At 42.4% G+C, this 12,214-nt stretch overlaps 2 protein-coding genes across 3 annotated transcripts in view; both read right to left on the reverse strand.

Annotated features, from left to right (window-relative positions):
• The window catches only part of LOC308110014 (complement C3-like), a 38,804-nt gene extending 38,471 nt beyond the window's left edge, over positions 1–333 (reverse strand). For both annotated transcript variants that reach the window (XM_080464006.1, XM_080464005.1), the window contains exon 1: positions 187–333. In XM_080464006.1, coding sequence (XP_080320132.1) covers positions 187–302 — 116 coding nt within the window. In that variant the 5' untranslated portion in view covers positions 303–333. The remainder of the gene's footprint in view (positions 1–186) is intronic.
• A 2,129-nt stretch (positions 334–2,462) lies between these two features.
• Positions 2,463–12,214, reverse strand: part of LOC308110015 (complement C3-like) — a 20,032-nt gene continuing 10,280 nt past the window's right edge. Inside the window, exons 18-43 of the mRNA XM_080464007.1 lie at positions 11,249–11,449; positions 11,052–11,169; positions 10,891–10,979; positions 10,662–10,801; positions 9,889–10,101; positions 9,491–9,548; positions 9,322–9,411; positions 8,773–8,979; positions 8,609–8,684; positions 8,326–8,485; positions 8,106–8,201; positions 6,913–7,063; positions 6,319–6,404; positions 5,706–5,783; positions 5,461–5,616; positions 5,273–5,335; positions 5,101–5,182; positions 4,962–5,010; positions 4,762–4,852; positions 4,161–4,250; positions 3,976–4,078; positions 3,818–3,907; positions 3,627–3,719; positions 3,455–3,538; positions 2,771–2,915; positions 2,463–2,703 (exon numbers count right to left, since the gene is read on the reverse strand). Of these exons, the coding sequence (XP_080320133.1) occupies positions 2,562–2,703; positions 2,771–2,915; positions 3,455–3,538; positions 3,627–3,719; positions 3,818–3,907; positions 3,976–4,078; positions 4,161–4,250; positions 4,762–4,852; positions 4,962–5,010; positions 5,101–5,182; positions 5,273–5,335; positions 5,461–5,616; positions 5,706–5,783; positions 6,319–6,404; positions 6,913–7,063; positions 8,106–8,201; positions 8,326–8,485; positions 8,609–8,684; positions 8,773–8,979; positions 9,322–9,411; positions 9,491–9,548; positions 9,889–10,101; positions 10,662–10,801; positions 10,891–10,979; positions 11,052–11,169; positions 11,249–11,449 (2,951 nt within the window). The 3' untranslated portion in view covers positions 2,463–2,561. The remainder of the gene's footprint in view (positions 2,704–2,770; positions 2,916–3,454; positions 3,539–3,626; positions 3,720–3,817; positions 3,908–3,975; positions 4,079–4,160; positions 4,251–4,761; positions 4,853–4,961; positions 5,011–5,100; positions 5,183–5,272; positions 5,336–5,460; positions 5,617–5,705; positions 5,784–6,318; positions 6,405–6,912; positions 7,064–8,105; positions 8,202–8,325; positions 8,486–8,608; positions 8,685–8,772; positions 8,980–9,321; positions 9,412–9,490; positions 9,549–9,888; positions 10,102–10,661; positions 10,802–10,890; positions 10,980–11,051; positions 11,170–11,248; positions 11,450–12,214) is intronic.

The raw sequence follows: 12,214 nt of genomic DNA on the forward strand, positions 1-12,214 counted from the left end.
GTTTGAATAAAGTTGAAAGTGGACTGTCGGTCCTCTGTGTGCGAACCCGTCTGGACAGAGTTTAACTCCAGTTGTTTCACTCATCAACCTTGTATCAGGAACACTGTTTCACGCTGCTTATGTTTCTCTCATCCCTCTGCTGAATGTAAACCATCACATGAGATACGAGTGTTTCCTTTTACTTACATGGGCGATGATGCATCAGTGGTAGAGATGAAGAACGAGGAAGCGAGTGAAACCAACCACCAAACATAAAGCCGGTCCATCCTCCTGCCTGTCTGCTGTGAGTTTACTCTCTCCATCTGCAGCAGTTATCTGTCCACTGCATCGTCTGTCACACGGTTCAATAGGAGGACGGCTTCATCGGGTTGTTGACGTCTGCTGCAGAACAACAGATAACAGACACGTTTCCCGGGTTTCCAGGACTCTCGATGTCGTGGATCTAAAATGAAGGAGTATTCTCTCCATTATTAGCATGTCCACATCTTGTTATTCTGTATTGAAGGGTTAATGTTTTTTCCTGAATCTCCAGACTCACATAAGCAGTTTGATGGAACCAGAATTAAACGGGATGTTTAGCTTGCTGTGAATTATGGATTGCCGTTATGATATTACTGTTTCGTCCACGTTACTGCACATTACATAGAGTTAGTCAGCTTGATTTCCAAAAAAGAGGATATTTTGCTCAAAATACTCAAATGATACTCAACAACCATGTTAAGAAAATGAAAACGTGGCTAAAAAATTCAGTTACATAACAAAATCCCTCAATCACCAAATAATCTATGGGCTTTTCAGAGTTTACTTTACATGCTTGATAATTCCTAAAATATTAACTTTTACACAATCAGTGGTGTAAAAACAACAGTAAAATCTGGATTTAAATAATAATAAAATATTGCCCTCTTTTGTATAAAAATTTTAATTAAACAACTAAATAATAATAGTCTTTTCAAGGCTAACTGGATGTGAATTAAACATAGGAATCCCACAAAGACAGCAAATCAGAGTCCTGTGCAGCAGTACTCCACTCAAAACACAATTTAATTTAAATCCATGCTTAATAGTTCCCCGGATAAACAATCCAAAACTGATATTTTGGTGTAAATGAATAAAAGAGGACATAATGGGACAGTTAGCTTTAGCCTCATCTGATCAGAAGTCTTCATGACTTTGAATAAACAATAAATGACCTTTCTACGCTCCTGTGAGCATGTTGTTTGTGTATCTCAGCGGTTTTGTAGCTGCCTTGTTCTTTGCGTGACTGTTTCATTAATATATTTCTTACAGAAGCTGTGTGTAATGTGGAGTTCTGTTGCCGCTGAACTGAACTGAAGTTCCCGCCAGCGGAGCCCAGCGACGTGAAGGACTTTAACTACAGATTATGGTGTAGTTTTTTATGTTGGGCCATGTGGAGTTGGTTGTTTTTGTAATGAAACTACACACGTGACAGCAAGCCACTCTAAACAGTAACAGTGGGAGTACGGAGACATTCGAACAAGTTGGATTGTTATTACAGTGACTGTCAAAATAAAACTACCAGGAGAATATGGACTGGGAGTCATGACACCCTGGAGGAAACTTTGTTCTGATTGGCCAGCTACTGAGCATGAGCACAACTACTAGTTAGTATGATCATGATGCACATGAGGAGTAACAGCGTTTAAGAAAAGTTGTATTTCCCCTTGTTTCCATGGAGACGGAGTCAGAGCTCTTTCAATAAGTTCCACTTTGGGAGCAACTTTTCAAAAAGTTGTGCTTTCAGTGACTCTGAGCGCCGTCGTCATGCAAACCAACCACAAAAGGCAGTAAAGTTTTTCTGTTTTGACTTTGTCATGTAAACAGATATTAACTCAAATGGGCCAACATAATGTGTTTGTGCCACAATTTGACTTCAAGCTGGCAGATGATCCTTCAGCTGAGTTAAAATACAGTTTTTTTTAATTGAAAGGATCATTTAATAAGAGTCACTAATTTTATCCCTGCTGCAATGAATCAATATGATATAAATCTTTAATAATGGAAGGATTATAAACAAAATCAAACCATGGCTCTATAGAACAGACCAAAAGAATGTTTTGCTTCCAACTCGCTGATGTAATTGAATCACAATTTTTTTTAATTTTTTTTATAAAAAACCATTAAAGGATAAATGTGTGTGTGCATCTCTGGCGAACTGTCCAGGAAGCACCCTGGCTCCATTTGTCCTCTCAAGGTGGAATGGGACCGTTAAAGCTAAATGAAATGTTTCCAGAATTGGTTGTATCTTTATATATTTAGTAGATTTTGGCTGTAGAAAAGAAACAGATTTGAATCTATCACACTCCTCATTTTTACATCATTCCCATGTGCAATAATGACGAGGTATACACGTTTAATATGCGCCGGGACGCAATACCGTAAGTACCATTTATGAGGTTTACTGGCAAAGAAAATCTTAATAAAAAAAAAACCAAACAAACAATGTTTTATGGACAATATAGTTTATTCTCCCACACAAGGTTGCGTCAGAAATACAAGAGATGCATAAAAGGTAAAGGCTACAGTTCACTTGGACGTCACTATTCCTGACATTTAAAGACGGTGTACTGATCCACCATCTCCTCCAGGCCCAGACAGGACTGTCGGTGTTCAGCCGACTGACACTCCGCCATGGTGGGCCAGTACTCCACCCAGGTCCTCTCACCAAACACGTACCGGAACCTGCAGAGAGGAAAACGATGAGCCACATGCAGTTGAACATACAGTAGGAACGTCTGGCTGAACATACGTCTGGCCCTGGTCGTCTCGGTGGATGTCTTTGGACGAGCCCATGACGAGGTACGTTTTCTCCTTCTCCAGAGCCAAAGTCTCTGCGCAGTGCCGATAGCCCAGGAACAGGCGCACTTTACCCGTAGGACCGATATCAATGTTTCCTGCAATCATGACGGCGAAGACAAATGATTATAATCCAATTTAAAGACGTGCCATGAATTTCTGAGAGCACCCTAAACAAACAGTCCACGATTTGAGGAAGCGTCGTCGTACAATCAACCAGTTTTTAGCTAAATGATGAAAGAGCAGCTCCACTGGCTTTATGAGAATTATGATTCACTGTAAATAGATAACTGCGCAACCTTAATTTAAATATAACAAACTGACATGCATGTGTTTTGATAAATCCCCTTTAAATGCATTTAATGATACAGCTTTTTCAGAGTAAATGTGCGGCAGCGGCGGCGGCGGTGGCGTTTCCACCGTCAAAGAACAGAACATACTAGAACATCTGCAGACCAAAGCAAGCTCGACTTTGACGATGAGCAGTCGTCAACTATCGCAGAGAATTTCCCAATATATGTACTTTGTTCCATCAAATGGCCATCTTCTCCTCGTTTCTACTTCTTGAGCTTCAGGAGATCAATACGATTCATGAACGATGCGCAGAAAAAAGTGATTAAAAATGAAAAATACTCGCCTTCTTTGATGACGTCCAGGATCCTCATGGAGTAACTGTCTGTGACCAGATCATTCACAACCTGCTCCAGTTGTACTTTGTATGCTGTGCAGAGATGAGAGGGAGATTGGACCTTGTTTGTCCTTCCCCACACAGAGAAACACTTTGACCACAAGTGCAAACGGTTTCTTACCGAACTCTATTTTGCTGGTGGGCGTGGCCTCACAAATCTTAGCAGTGCGCTCGTTATTGCTGATTTGGCCCATCTTCTGCATGCTGCAGTTTTCTGGAAACAAAAACAAGAAGACGATTTTGAATTGTCAAACAGAGAGATCATGTCTCACTCATCAGCTTGCGTCCTCCGATCCGCTGGATCTCATTCACCTTCAGCGCAGGTGCATTCGCCGCCTTTGCAGAGCTTCAGGAGCTGACCGGCTTCCCTCTGCGGATGGTAGAACTTCACACAGTGTGTTTCTGCAACGAGGGAAAAGCTCATGAGGAAAACTGGCAGAGAACAGAACCTCGGCGCCTCGGAGACTCACGGTTGTAGTATTCATACACGGACACCGCCGCCGGCTGTAAGACGCCCACTTTGTGCGTCTGGTGGATCCTGAAACTGATCTCCTCCTCGCGAGTGTGAGAAACCTGTGGAGCGAAGTGAGCCGGACGCCATGAGGACAACGCTGGTGGAGAGGGGCAGTGAGGAGGGGAACAAAGATGGCCGTACCTTGTCGAGGTAGATGATGAGCGAGCCTTTTTCTGACAGCGCGGTGTTCATCTCATATTTTGCGATGATGGGGGCTCGTCCTTTAGACAGCTGTACGCACAAAGACACACGTCGTAACCGCAAATTTGAAATCTGCGTAGTTGTTTTTGTAGTTTAATTTAGCTTCTATGAGTGTGAGAATTACACGTCCGAGATCTGATCCTGCTGACAAACCAATAGAAATACAGCAGGTTTCCTGATTGTTCTGAATGTAAACTGCAGGACCGAATCCACATCGTTTGTCTCCTACTGGACTCATCTATAACTTGATGGCAATGGCAGCGTACTTAAAGTGGTGTGTCCCAGATTTTAAAAATGAGTGAGTGAGTACAATCTGGAGGTATATATGAGACGTGTTTCAGGCTAAGAGAGCAAGTCTGCCAGTGTTTGTCTTCACTGACATTAACCTATTATTTCTAACCTATTGACAGATATCAGAGCAGTGGGACCAAAGTAAATGAGATCATTGGAGCACAGTGTCAGAGACCATAAACCGAGACTGAACGTGTCAAACACTGACTTTTAAACCTCGCTGAATATGGATGTTTGTGAAATGTCTCACCAACTTCAAATCATCGATATTCACAGTGAAGCCAGTCAATAACCCAATGTCCAAGATGGCCATGGTGGAATCACGCTCTGTGTTCCTGTACCTGCACACGCAGAGAATCCAAAAATAGGAGAGTAACAATAAAAAGGAGGAGGGAGATTAAAACCTGGTCGGTCATTAAAGGAGCAGGACGAGATGTGTGCTTCACTTACAGCAAGTTAATTCTCAGCTTGTATATCTTCTCATCGGCATCCATTTTCACTGAGAAAACAAAGCATCAGAGTACAGAGGAGAACAGACGATCAATGGATTTACAGACAAACAGGAAAAGACGAAAAGACGCCGGGTTACCTGGGAGGAGCTCGACTGACATGTTAAACCTCTTACAGTCACTTTCTTTTTGTTTAGGCAGAGCGTAATACAAGGACACCATCTGAAACACACACGTAAGTTCATGGAAACATTAACAACGTTCACAAAAACCTTACAACGATATTTAGAAAACACAAAGCTCATATCTCACTTTGACAGTCGCTTCTCCCGATCCCGTGGCCGTCACTTTCACGTCCTGGTTTATGTCATTAATCTGTAGCACACACACAAAGAGCGGTGAGAAGACAACGCACACATTTAATGTGTGTGTGTGTGTGTGTGTGTGTGTGTGTGTGTGTGTGTGTGTGTGTGTGTGTGTGTGTGTGTGTGTGTGTCCACCTTGGATGTCCTTGTGCTGTAGTGGTTTTCTCTGTTCAGGTTGATCTTTTCAGGCTTCGACTTGCCCGGCAGCAGAATGTCCACGTTCAGGTCGTACGCTGGCTCTTTAGCGTTGATCCAGTACTCGGATACAGCCTGGTACACCATGACTGTAGCCTGCAGGCGGCGAGAGGAAGGAAAGGAGAGGCCAAGGTGATGAGCTGACAGTAAAGAAAGAACATGGGGGACAGAAGGTTTTCTTGTACCTGAGTTGATCCGTAGCCTCCGCCCACAAACTGCTGCTGGTTGAACCATCTCACCACAGGTCTGGCATCTTCAAACGCCTTCATGAACACAGAGGAAGACAATTAACGGTGTTTGTGGAAATGAATGAGGAAGAAAAGCCCATTTCTGTTGGTTTGAAAAAATAAATAAAAAAATCACTTCTGCTCTCACTCTGTGATTTTATCTGATTCTCTTTCTGATTTCTCCAGATCAGTGTCTATTAAATGCAGCCTACCGGTTAGATCAACAGGAGACAAAGAAGTAGACTTAAAAAATACATAATTAAAAAAACTATCAACTGTATTATGATTAAAAAGTACCTCTTTATTTTGAGAGGTATAACTTTTTTTCTTCATTGTTTTAAAAATAGCTGAATCAGCATTTAATTAATTTAGGTCACAAAACAACCAACCTAAAGCGTTCACATCAAAAGTGTATAAATATTTAAAAAATACTATTTAAAAGTGTCTACAATATCCACAAAGTTAAGCTTGCTAAGTCAGCAGCGGGAGAAAAACTGGTGGCGAAAGAGGAAGATGAAGGTGTCATAGAGAAAAACAGTCACAGAGGTTTATCGTTTTTGATTTAGTTTACCTCGGTCTTGACCAGAGCCAGAAGAGCATACGCTGTGGCCTCCAGTGTGTATTTATGTCCTTTAGGTACTGGCCAGTGGGACAGCTCTGAAAGACAAAACGACCTTCAGCACTGAGCTCCACGTTCAACACCCAGAAGACAGACGCATCATGGTGTTCATACATCCGGGTTTAAAAAGGTTTGACCATAACCTAACCAAGGTTAATCTGGTAGAGATAATAATAATAATAATAATAATAATAATAATAATAATAATAATAATAATAATAATAACAATAATAATAATAATAATAATAATTATTATTATTATTATTATTATTGTGATTATTAATAATTATTAATTGTCATTATGATAAACAATAACAATAATAATAATTAATTATAATAATTAATTTATTAATTTATTATTAATAATAACAATAATAATAATTAATTATAATAATTAATTTATTAATTTATTATTAATAATAATAATAATAATAATTATTATTATTATTATTCAAAATTATTGAGAAAATGCAGAAAGTCATGAGAATAGAACGTTGGCTTGGAGGACATTGATGTGTGTGTGACTATCTTCCAGTGTGAACACACCCGGGGCAACAAATTTGTAGAGGATCTCGCGGTTGAGTTTTCCTTCATTGGCCAGCGCGTAGGAAGCTATGGCGACGGCGTAAGGGTTGGTGAGGCTGGGAAGGCGGTCCTCCAGGTACGCCACTGCCTTGTCGATGCTGTTGGGCAGACTCTGGAAAGCAGGAAACATGAAGCAGGATATCAGACACCAGCAATTGGAAGCAGGCGACAGGGTTGCAGGTTAGATTCCACTTCCTCGGCCCGTCCAAATGTCAAAGTCTAACCGAGACTCAAGATTTCTCCGAGTGGAGGTTGAGCAACTTGTGTGGCAGCTGTAAGGATGAAGAGCAATTTCAAAACAATTATTAAATTGAAGAATTTCCTCGGCTTCCCGTGGGCTCACCACCCGCAGGAAAGGTTCTTAATCGGTGCGATGTGATCAGGGTGACGGTGCTCAGACTGCCACCCCCGCAACCCGGAAACGGAGAAGTGGGAGAAAATGGATGGATGGATGGAAGTTCCTCAAACAAGAGTGTGTTTCTGCTCCCTGCCACTTGAGTGTGAACAATCATGAGTGATCGGACCTGATTACTCTGATTACATGAAGCTCTGAACTCCGGGTGGGTTGGACTGGTCATTTTGTGATTTGAGTGTATGAGATCATGGTTGAAACAACAGTATGAACCTGAGAATTCTTAATTTCACCAAACATTCACAGACATGATGAGAGTTTGGTGGATATTTATGGAAGAAAAGTTACTTCAAATGTCAATGATTCTACCTAAAGCCATTTATCTGTTGTGAGATTAATTTAATGAATAAAAATATCGGAGACAGTCTAGAAACTTTAACCCTCAACTAAACATAATCCTGTTATTGTCACTCTACAGTCCCAATCAAGTGGTCACATTCCAATAAATCTTTCATATATTGAACAGTTATCACATTTATTGAATATAGAGAGTTTAGAGACTTTAGCAGGTCTGGTGACGCGTGATAAAAAAATATTAACATATAAATAAGCCAAGCAACCAAGTCAAGGACTAACTTATGAAGTAAGATTGATTTTATGTTTCTATTTCCATCAAATCTAAAATGTAGAAACAGCTCCACCATTCCCATAGTTTGAAACGAATAGAATGCCAGTAAGTGAAAGAAATCCAAGAAAAATATTTGCACTCCTCACTCCGCGCGCCGCACTGTGGAATACTCACGTTCACAGTGGCGGCACATATCTGCCGTGATTCCTGCATGGCGATCAGGTTGAAAGCCGTCATGGAGGCGCTTGAATCTGTGCCCTTTACGTCTCCCTGCGCAGACAATCACATCGTTCACGTCAACATGATTTTAAAAGACAAAATCGATGATAGCGTCTTTATTTGTCTCAGGCAGATATTTTCTCAGAAGGAAAATGAGCACAAATCATCCACTCACAATCATTTCTGCGTGGGCAACAGTTCCCACTTCTCGAAACATGCCGTCAGGTTGCTGCGCGTTGAGGATCAGATACTTGATGGCGTCGCAGATTATGTCTTCCTTCACCGCCACCAGACTGTGAGCCATGGCGAACACCTTGGCAACATACGCTGTCAGCCTGACAGAAGGGAGGACGGCAGATCGGTTTAGATCAAAATTGTACGCGAGTACGGTATACTTGTGAAATGGAGATGTAGAGGTGAAGGTTGTGAATCATAGAACGGAGATCTGAGAGTCTCACCAGGAGCTGCTGGGGCGGCCAGCCCACACGGAAAAAGACCCGTCCTTTCTACGGTAAGCCAACTGCTGACTGTATCCTGGACAGAACAAAAAAACACAGATGCCTCGATCTGTTATCAAATGTGCAGGTTTACGTCACACACCATACTTGTTTTTCAGGCCTACCCGTTGTGATGTGTTGGAAGGCTTCATCACGCTTCTGGAAGCCCACTGCCTCCCACTGGTTGGTTCTGTCCAGATAAATGGTCGCGATGACCGGCAGAGTCATGTGGATCATGTTCTGCTCTCCGCAGCCTGACGGCTGGTAGATCAGCGTTCCCATCGACTTCCCGCTGATGGCGTTCTCCACCAGGCCTCCAACGTTTTCTCTTCCTGCACAAACACACACAAACACCACGTTTACTCCAGGCATAATAGTAAGTCATGTAATAGTACGACAATGGTGCACAGTAGTGTGAAGACGTTTAGTTTTTCAGAAATCAAGTGATCACATGATGCAATGGAGCAGGTTCCTTTTAGCTCGAGTACATTTCCATATATCCTAACAACTATCGGATAAAAGGCTATTTGCAAATTTGGCTGAAAAACATTTGAACAACAGAATAATATGCGACACAATGAATGAGTAGATGATTCCTGGGTGTGAAAACAGTCGTAGTTAATGCTCCTGCCACTGCAGCACAGGATTGGATCATATTTGCCGACATCTCTTACCGGTCACGGACACGATTGTGCTCGTCGGCGAGTCAGGAACCAAATCCTTTCTGGGAATTTGACTGTTGAGAGTTTCCTCTTGTGTTCCACCTGGATGGAGAAGCAGTGGTTAGACAGTGAGAACGCTAAGTGTTAATTAATGGTTTTAATTTAATGAACTCAACCACACCTTGGGCAGCAGGGTCCAGAGTGATGATCTGAGGACTCTTAACGAGTACACCTTGAGGCTGGGAAAACAACACGGACCAGCATCAAATATCACTCTGGATCTTATGAATGAGATAAAACAGTCGGCGCTGCATAATGAAACCCTAACTCCTCTTTGTGCATAGCGTTTGTTGTGTCTTCTGTTCATTTCATTCTTCTTTGTTTATATCAGTTACCCCTGTATATCTAATATGACTTATTTCATTGTAATTTTGTCTTTTTGATATTGTAACTTCTATTGTACTTATTCTAGTTTTTTTTTTTTTTTTTTTTGCATGAAATCAGCTCAGCAAGTCTCAGTCTTCCCAAACCCAGATCCAATCATTTGAACCCCGATGATGATGTTTCTACGTCTCTTACCACCACCCGTAAAATCTTCATGATGCCGTCAGTGAGCGACGATTCCTTGACGGCCGCTTTGACCTCGATCATGACCTCTCTCTCCTTCATGGGGATGATGACGAAGGGCACCGATCGGGTGCTTTGGGCTCCGACGTTGACCTCCTGTCGATACCGTCCACGTTTGGACGCCGCGCTGCACACATGCTGCTTCTCAATCAGATCCACTCGCACCTGGAGAGCAACACAAAGACAAACGAGTGTGAAAATCCCAGCAGTGTAGACGATATAACGCATTCTTTAAAGTTTGAATGAACAAGCCGCTCACAGGCTTTAAAATTCTGCATCTCAATTGTTTATGGTGGAGGCGAGCGGTTCGTCCATCGTACCCAAAGGAAAAAATCCTTTTAAACTGCTGCTTTTCGACAAATAAAGGACCATATCATTTTTTTTAAATGAGATTTGGTACGGTGGCCCAGAAGGGCCAACCGCACAACACAATCGCAAACGCAACAACAAAAGCTTTTGGCCACTGTCGGCTTGATATTATATGTCATGCAAAGCAACTAAAACAGACCAGCAAGAACTAAAGGTCTGTAATAAATGACAATATGAGGGTTAAAAAGCATTAAATAATTATAATCTTTGTCAATTGATGGGACGAAACGAACCAAAAAAAACCCCTTGAAAATGTCTAGAATGAAAAAGTGACAGAACTAATTCTCCTTTTGTCTCAGGGGAAAAATAAATATATAATATGAAATGATGCTCTGAATAATCCAGGCTAAACGTACAGTGATGGGGTCGGGGCTGTAGTTGTGGAGGATGGCCTTGACTTCCAGTTGCTCGCCGCGGACGGCTGAATACGGCAGCCGGAGGTCGATGAAGAACTCCTTCCAGACAACAACCTCCAGCGGCTCTCCGACACAGATTCCTACGAGAAGGAAACAGACAGCGTGAGATTTGTGAAGAAGAGGAGAGGCGCAGGTGGAACACGTCAGACTGAGCGACGGGGATCTTCACCGTGAGTGTGTGACAGGCTGATGCCGGTGAACTCCCACGTTGTGATGGAGTCTGGCAAAGGGACATTCTTCTCCACGAATGTGGTTTTACTGCAACACGGGCAACTGTCAGCGTCTGCGATTTGAGCATTGGTGAACGTTCTGGATGTGCAGCCGACTCACCACGGCACTCCTGCAGGACACGAGGGCAGATCTATGTCGGTCCACAGCCAGCTCTCCGGGAAGTTGGTGCGAGAGTCGATTTCAAGGCTGTCCAGGTAACTCTCGTCATCCTCTTCACCTGAAGTGTCAAAGAAAACCGTGTCACTTCAGCTGATGACGTGACAACGACGACCTGCTGCTGAGGCTCCGCCTCTTACTGCGAGCCAGTTTGAGACTGTCCTCCTTCCTGTCGGCACGCTGGCTTGTCAACACCCGGCAGCAGTCCAGGAAAGCCTCCACGCAGGCCGGGCCGTCCCCGATGTACTCGCTGCGTTGCTCACAGCTGTACGAAACCGGTATTTCCCTCATGCCATCCATGCAACATTCCTTTTGCAGCTTGTTCGACTTGTACTTATCAACTGCAAAGAAAAAACTGTTAATGAATTGGAGTGATGAAGTAATATTTCTACGTTGGATGCGTTGAGCCAGTCCCTTGTTTGCTAAGGTACCTGGAACGGCGTCACGTGTTTGGTTCTCTGACGAGGAGACGGAATATTTGTCGGTGATTTGGGACGACAAATACCAATATGGTAAAAGTGAAACGTAAAGTTTATCTGTTTGCCCTTTAACAGTTTTTTTTTTTTAAACTATGACAGTTTAAAATTAGATTGAATTAAGTTGGATTTTGAGGCAAATCAGAGATTGTTGTTTGTAAATGTTATTCCCCACAACCATTGACTGACTAGTGAGAAATTACGCACATTTTGTGGCTTTATGGCATATTTGCTGTCAATTGCTCCCTGAAGTTGATTGACGGATAAAATTTTGAGTCGATGCAGTGAAGCGCTTGAAGCGCTCATGTAAAAATTCATTAAACATACATTTGATGCATGGAGTTCCTCTGCTCATGTAGAAATGGAATATTTCTATGTAAGACACGTAGAGAGAGTCCAATGTTTGTGAAGGTACTCAGAACGGTGTGACGTGTTTGGTTCTCTGACAAGAGGACGTAATATTTGTAGGTGATTTGGGACGACAAATACCTTTTGGGAAAATTGCAGAGTAAAGTTGATCCAAAGGATCTATGTTGGTCCCAAATTGGACCGTATGGTCAGTGGTTATGGGAAAGACTCAGTTAAATATTGTCAAATCTGGAGATTAAGACTCTTAATTTCCTACTTTAA

The sequence above is a fragment of the Lipophrys pholis genome, assembly GCF_963383615.2.
Source record: "Lipophrys pholis genome assembly, chromosome: 5".
In the NCBI taxonomy this organism is placed as follows: domain Eukaryota; kingdom Metazoa; phylum Chordata; class Actinopteri; order Blenniiformes; family Blenniidae; genus Lipophrys; species Lipophrys pholis.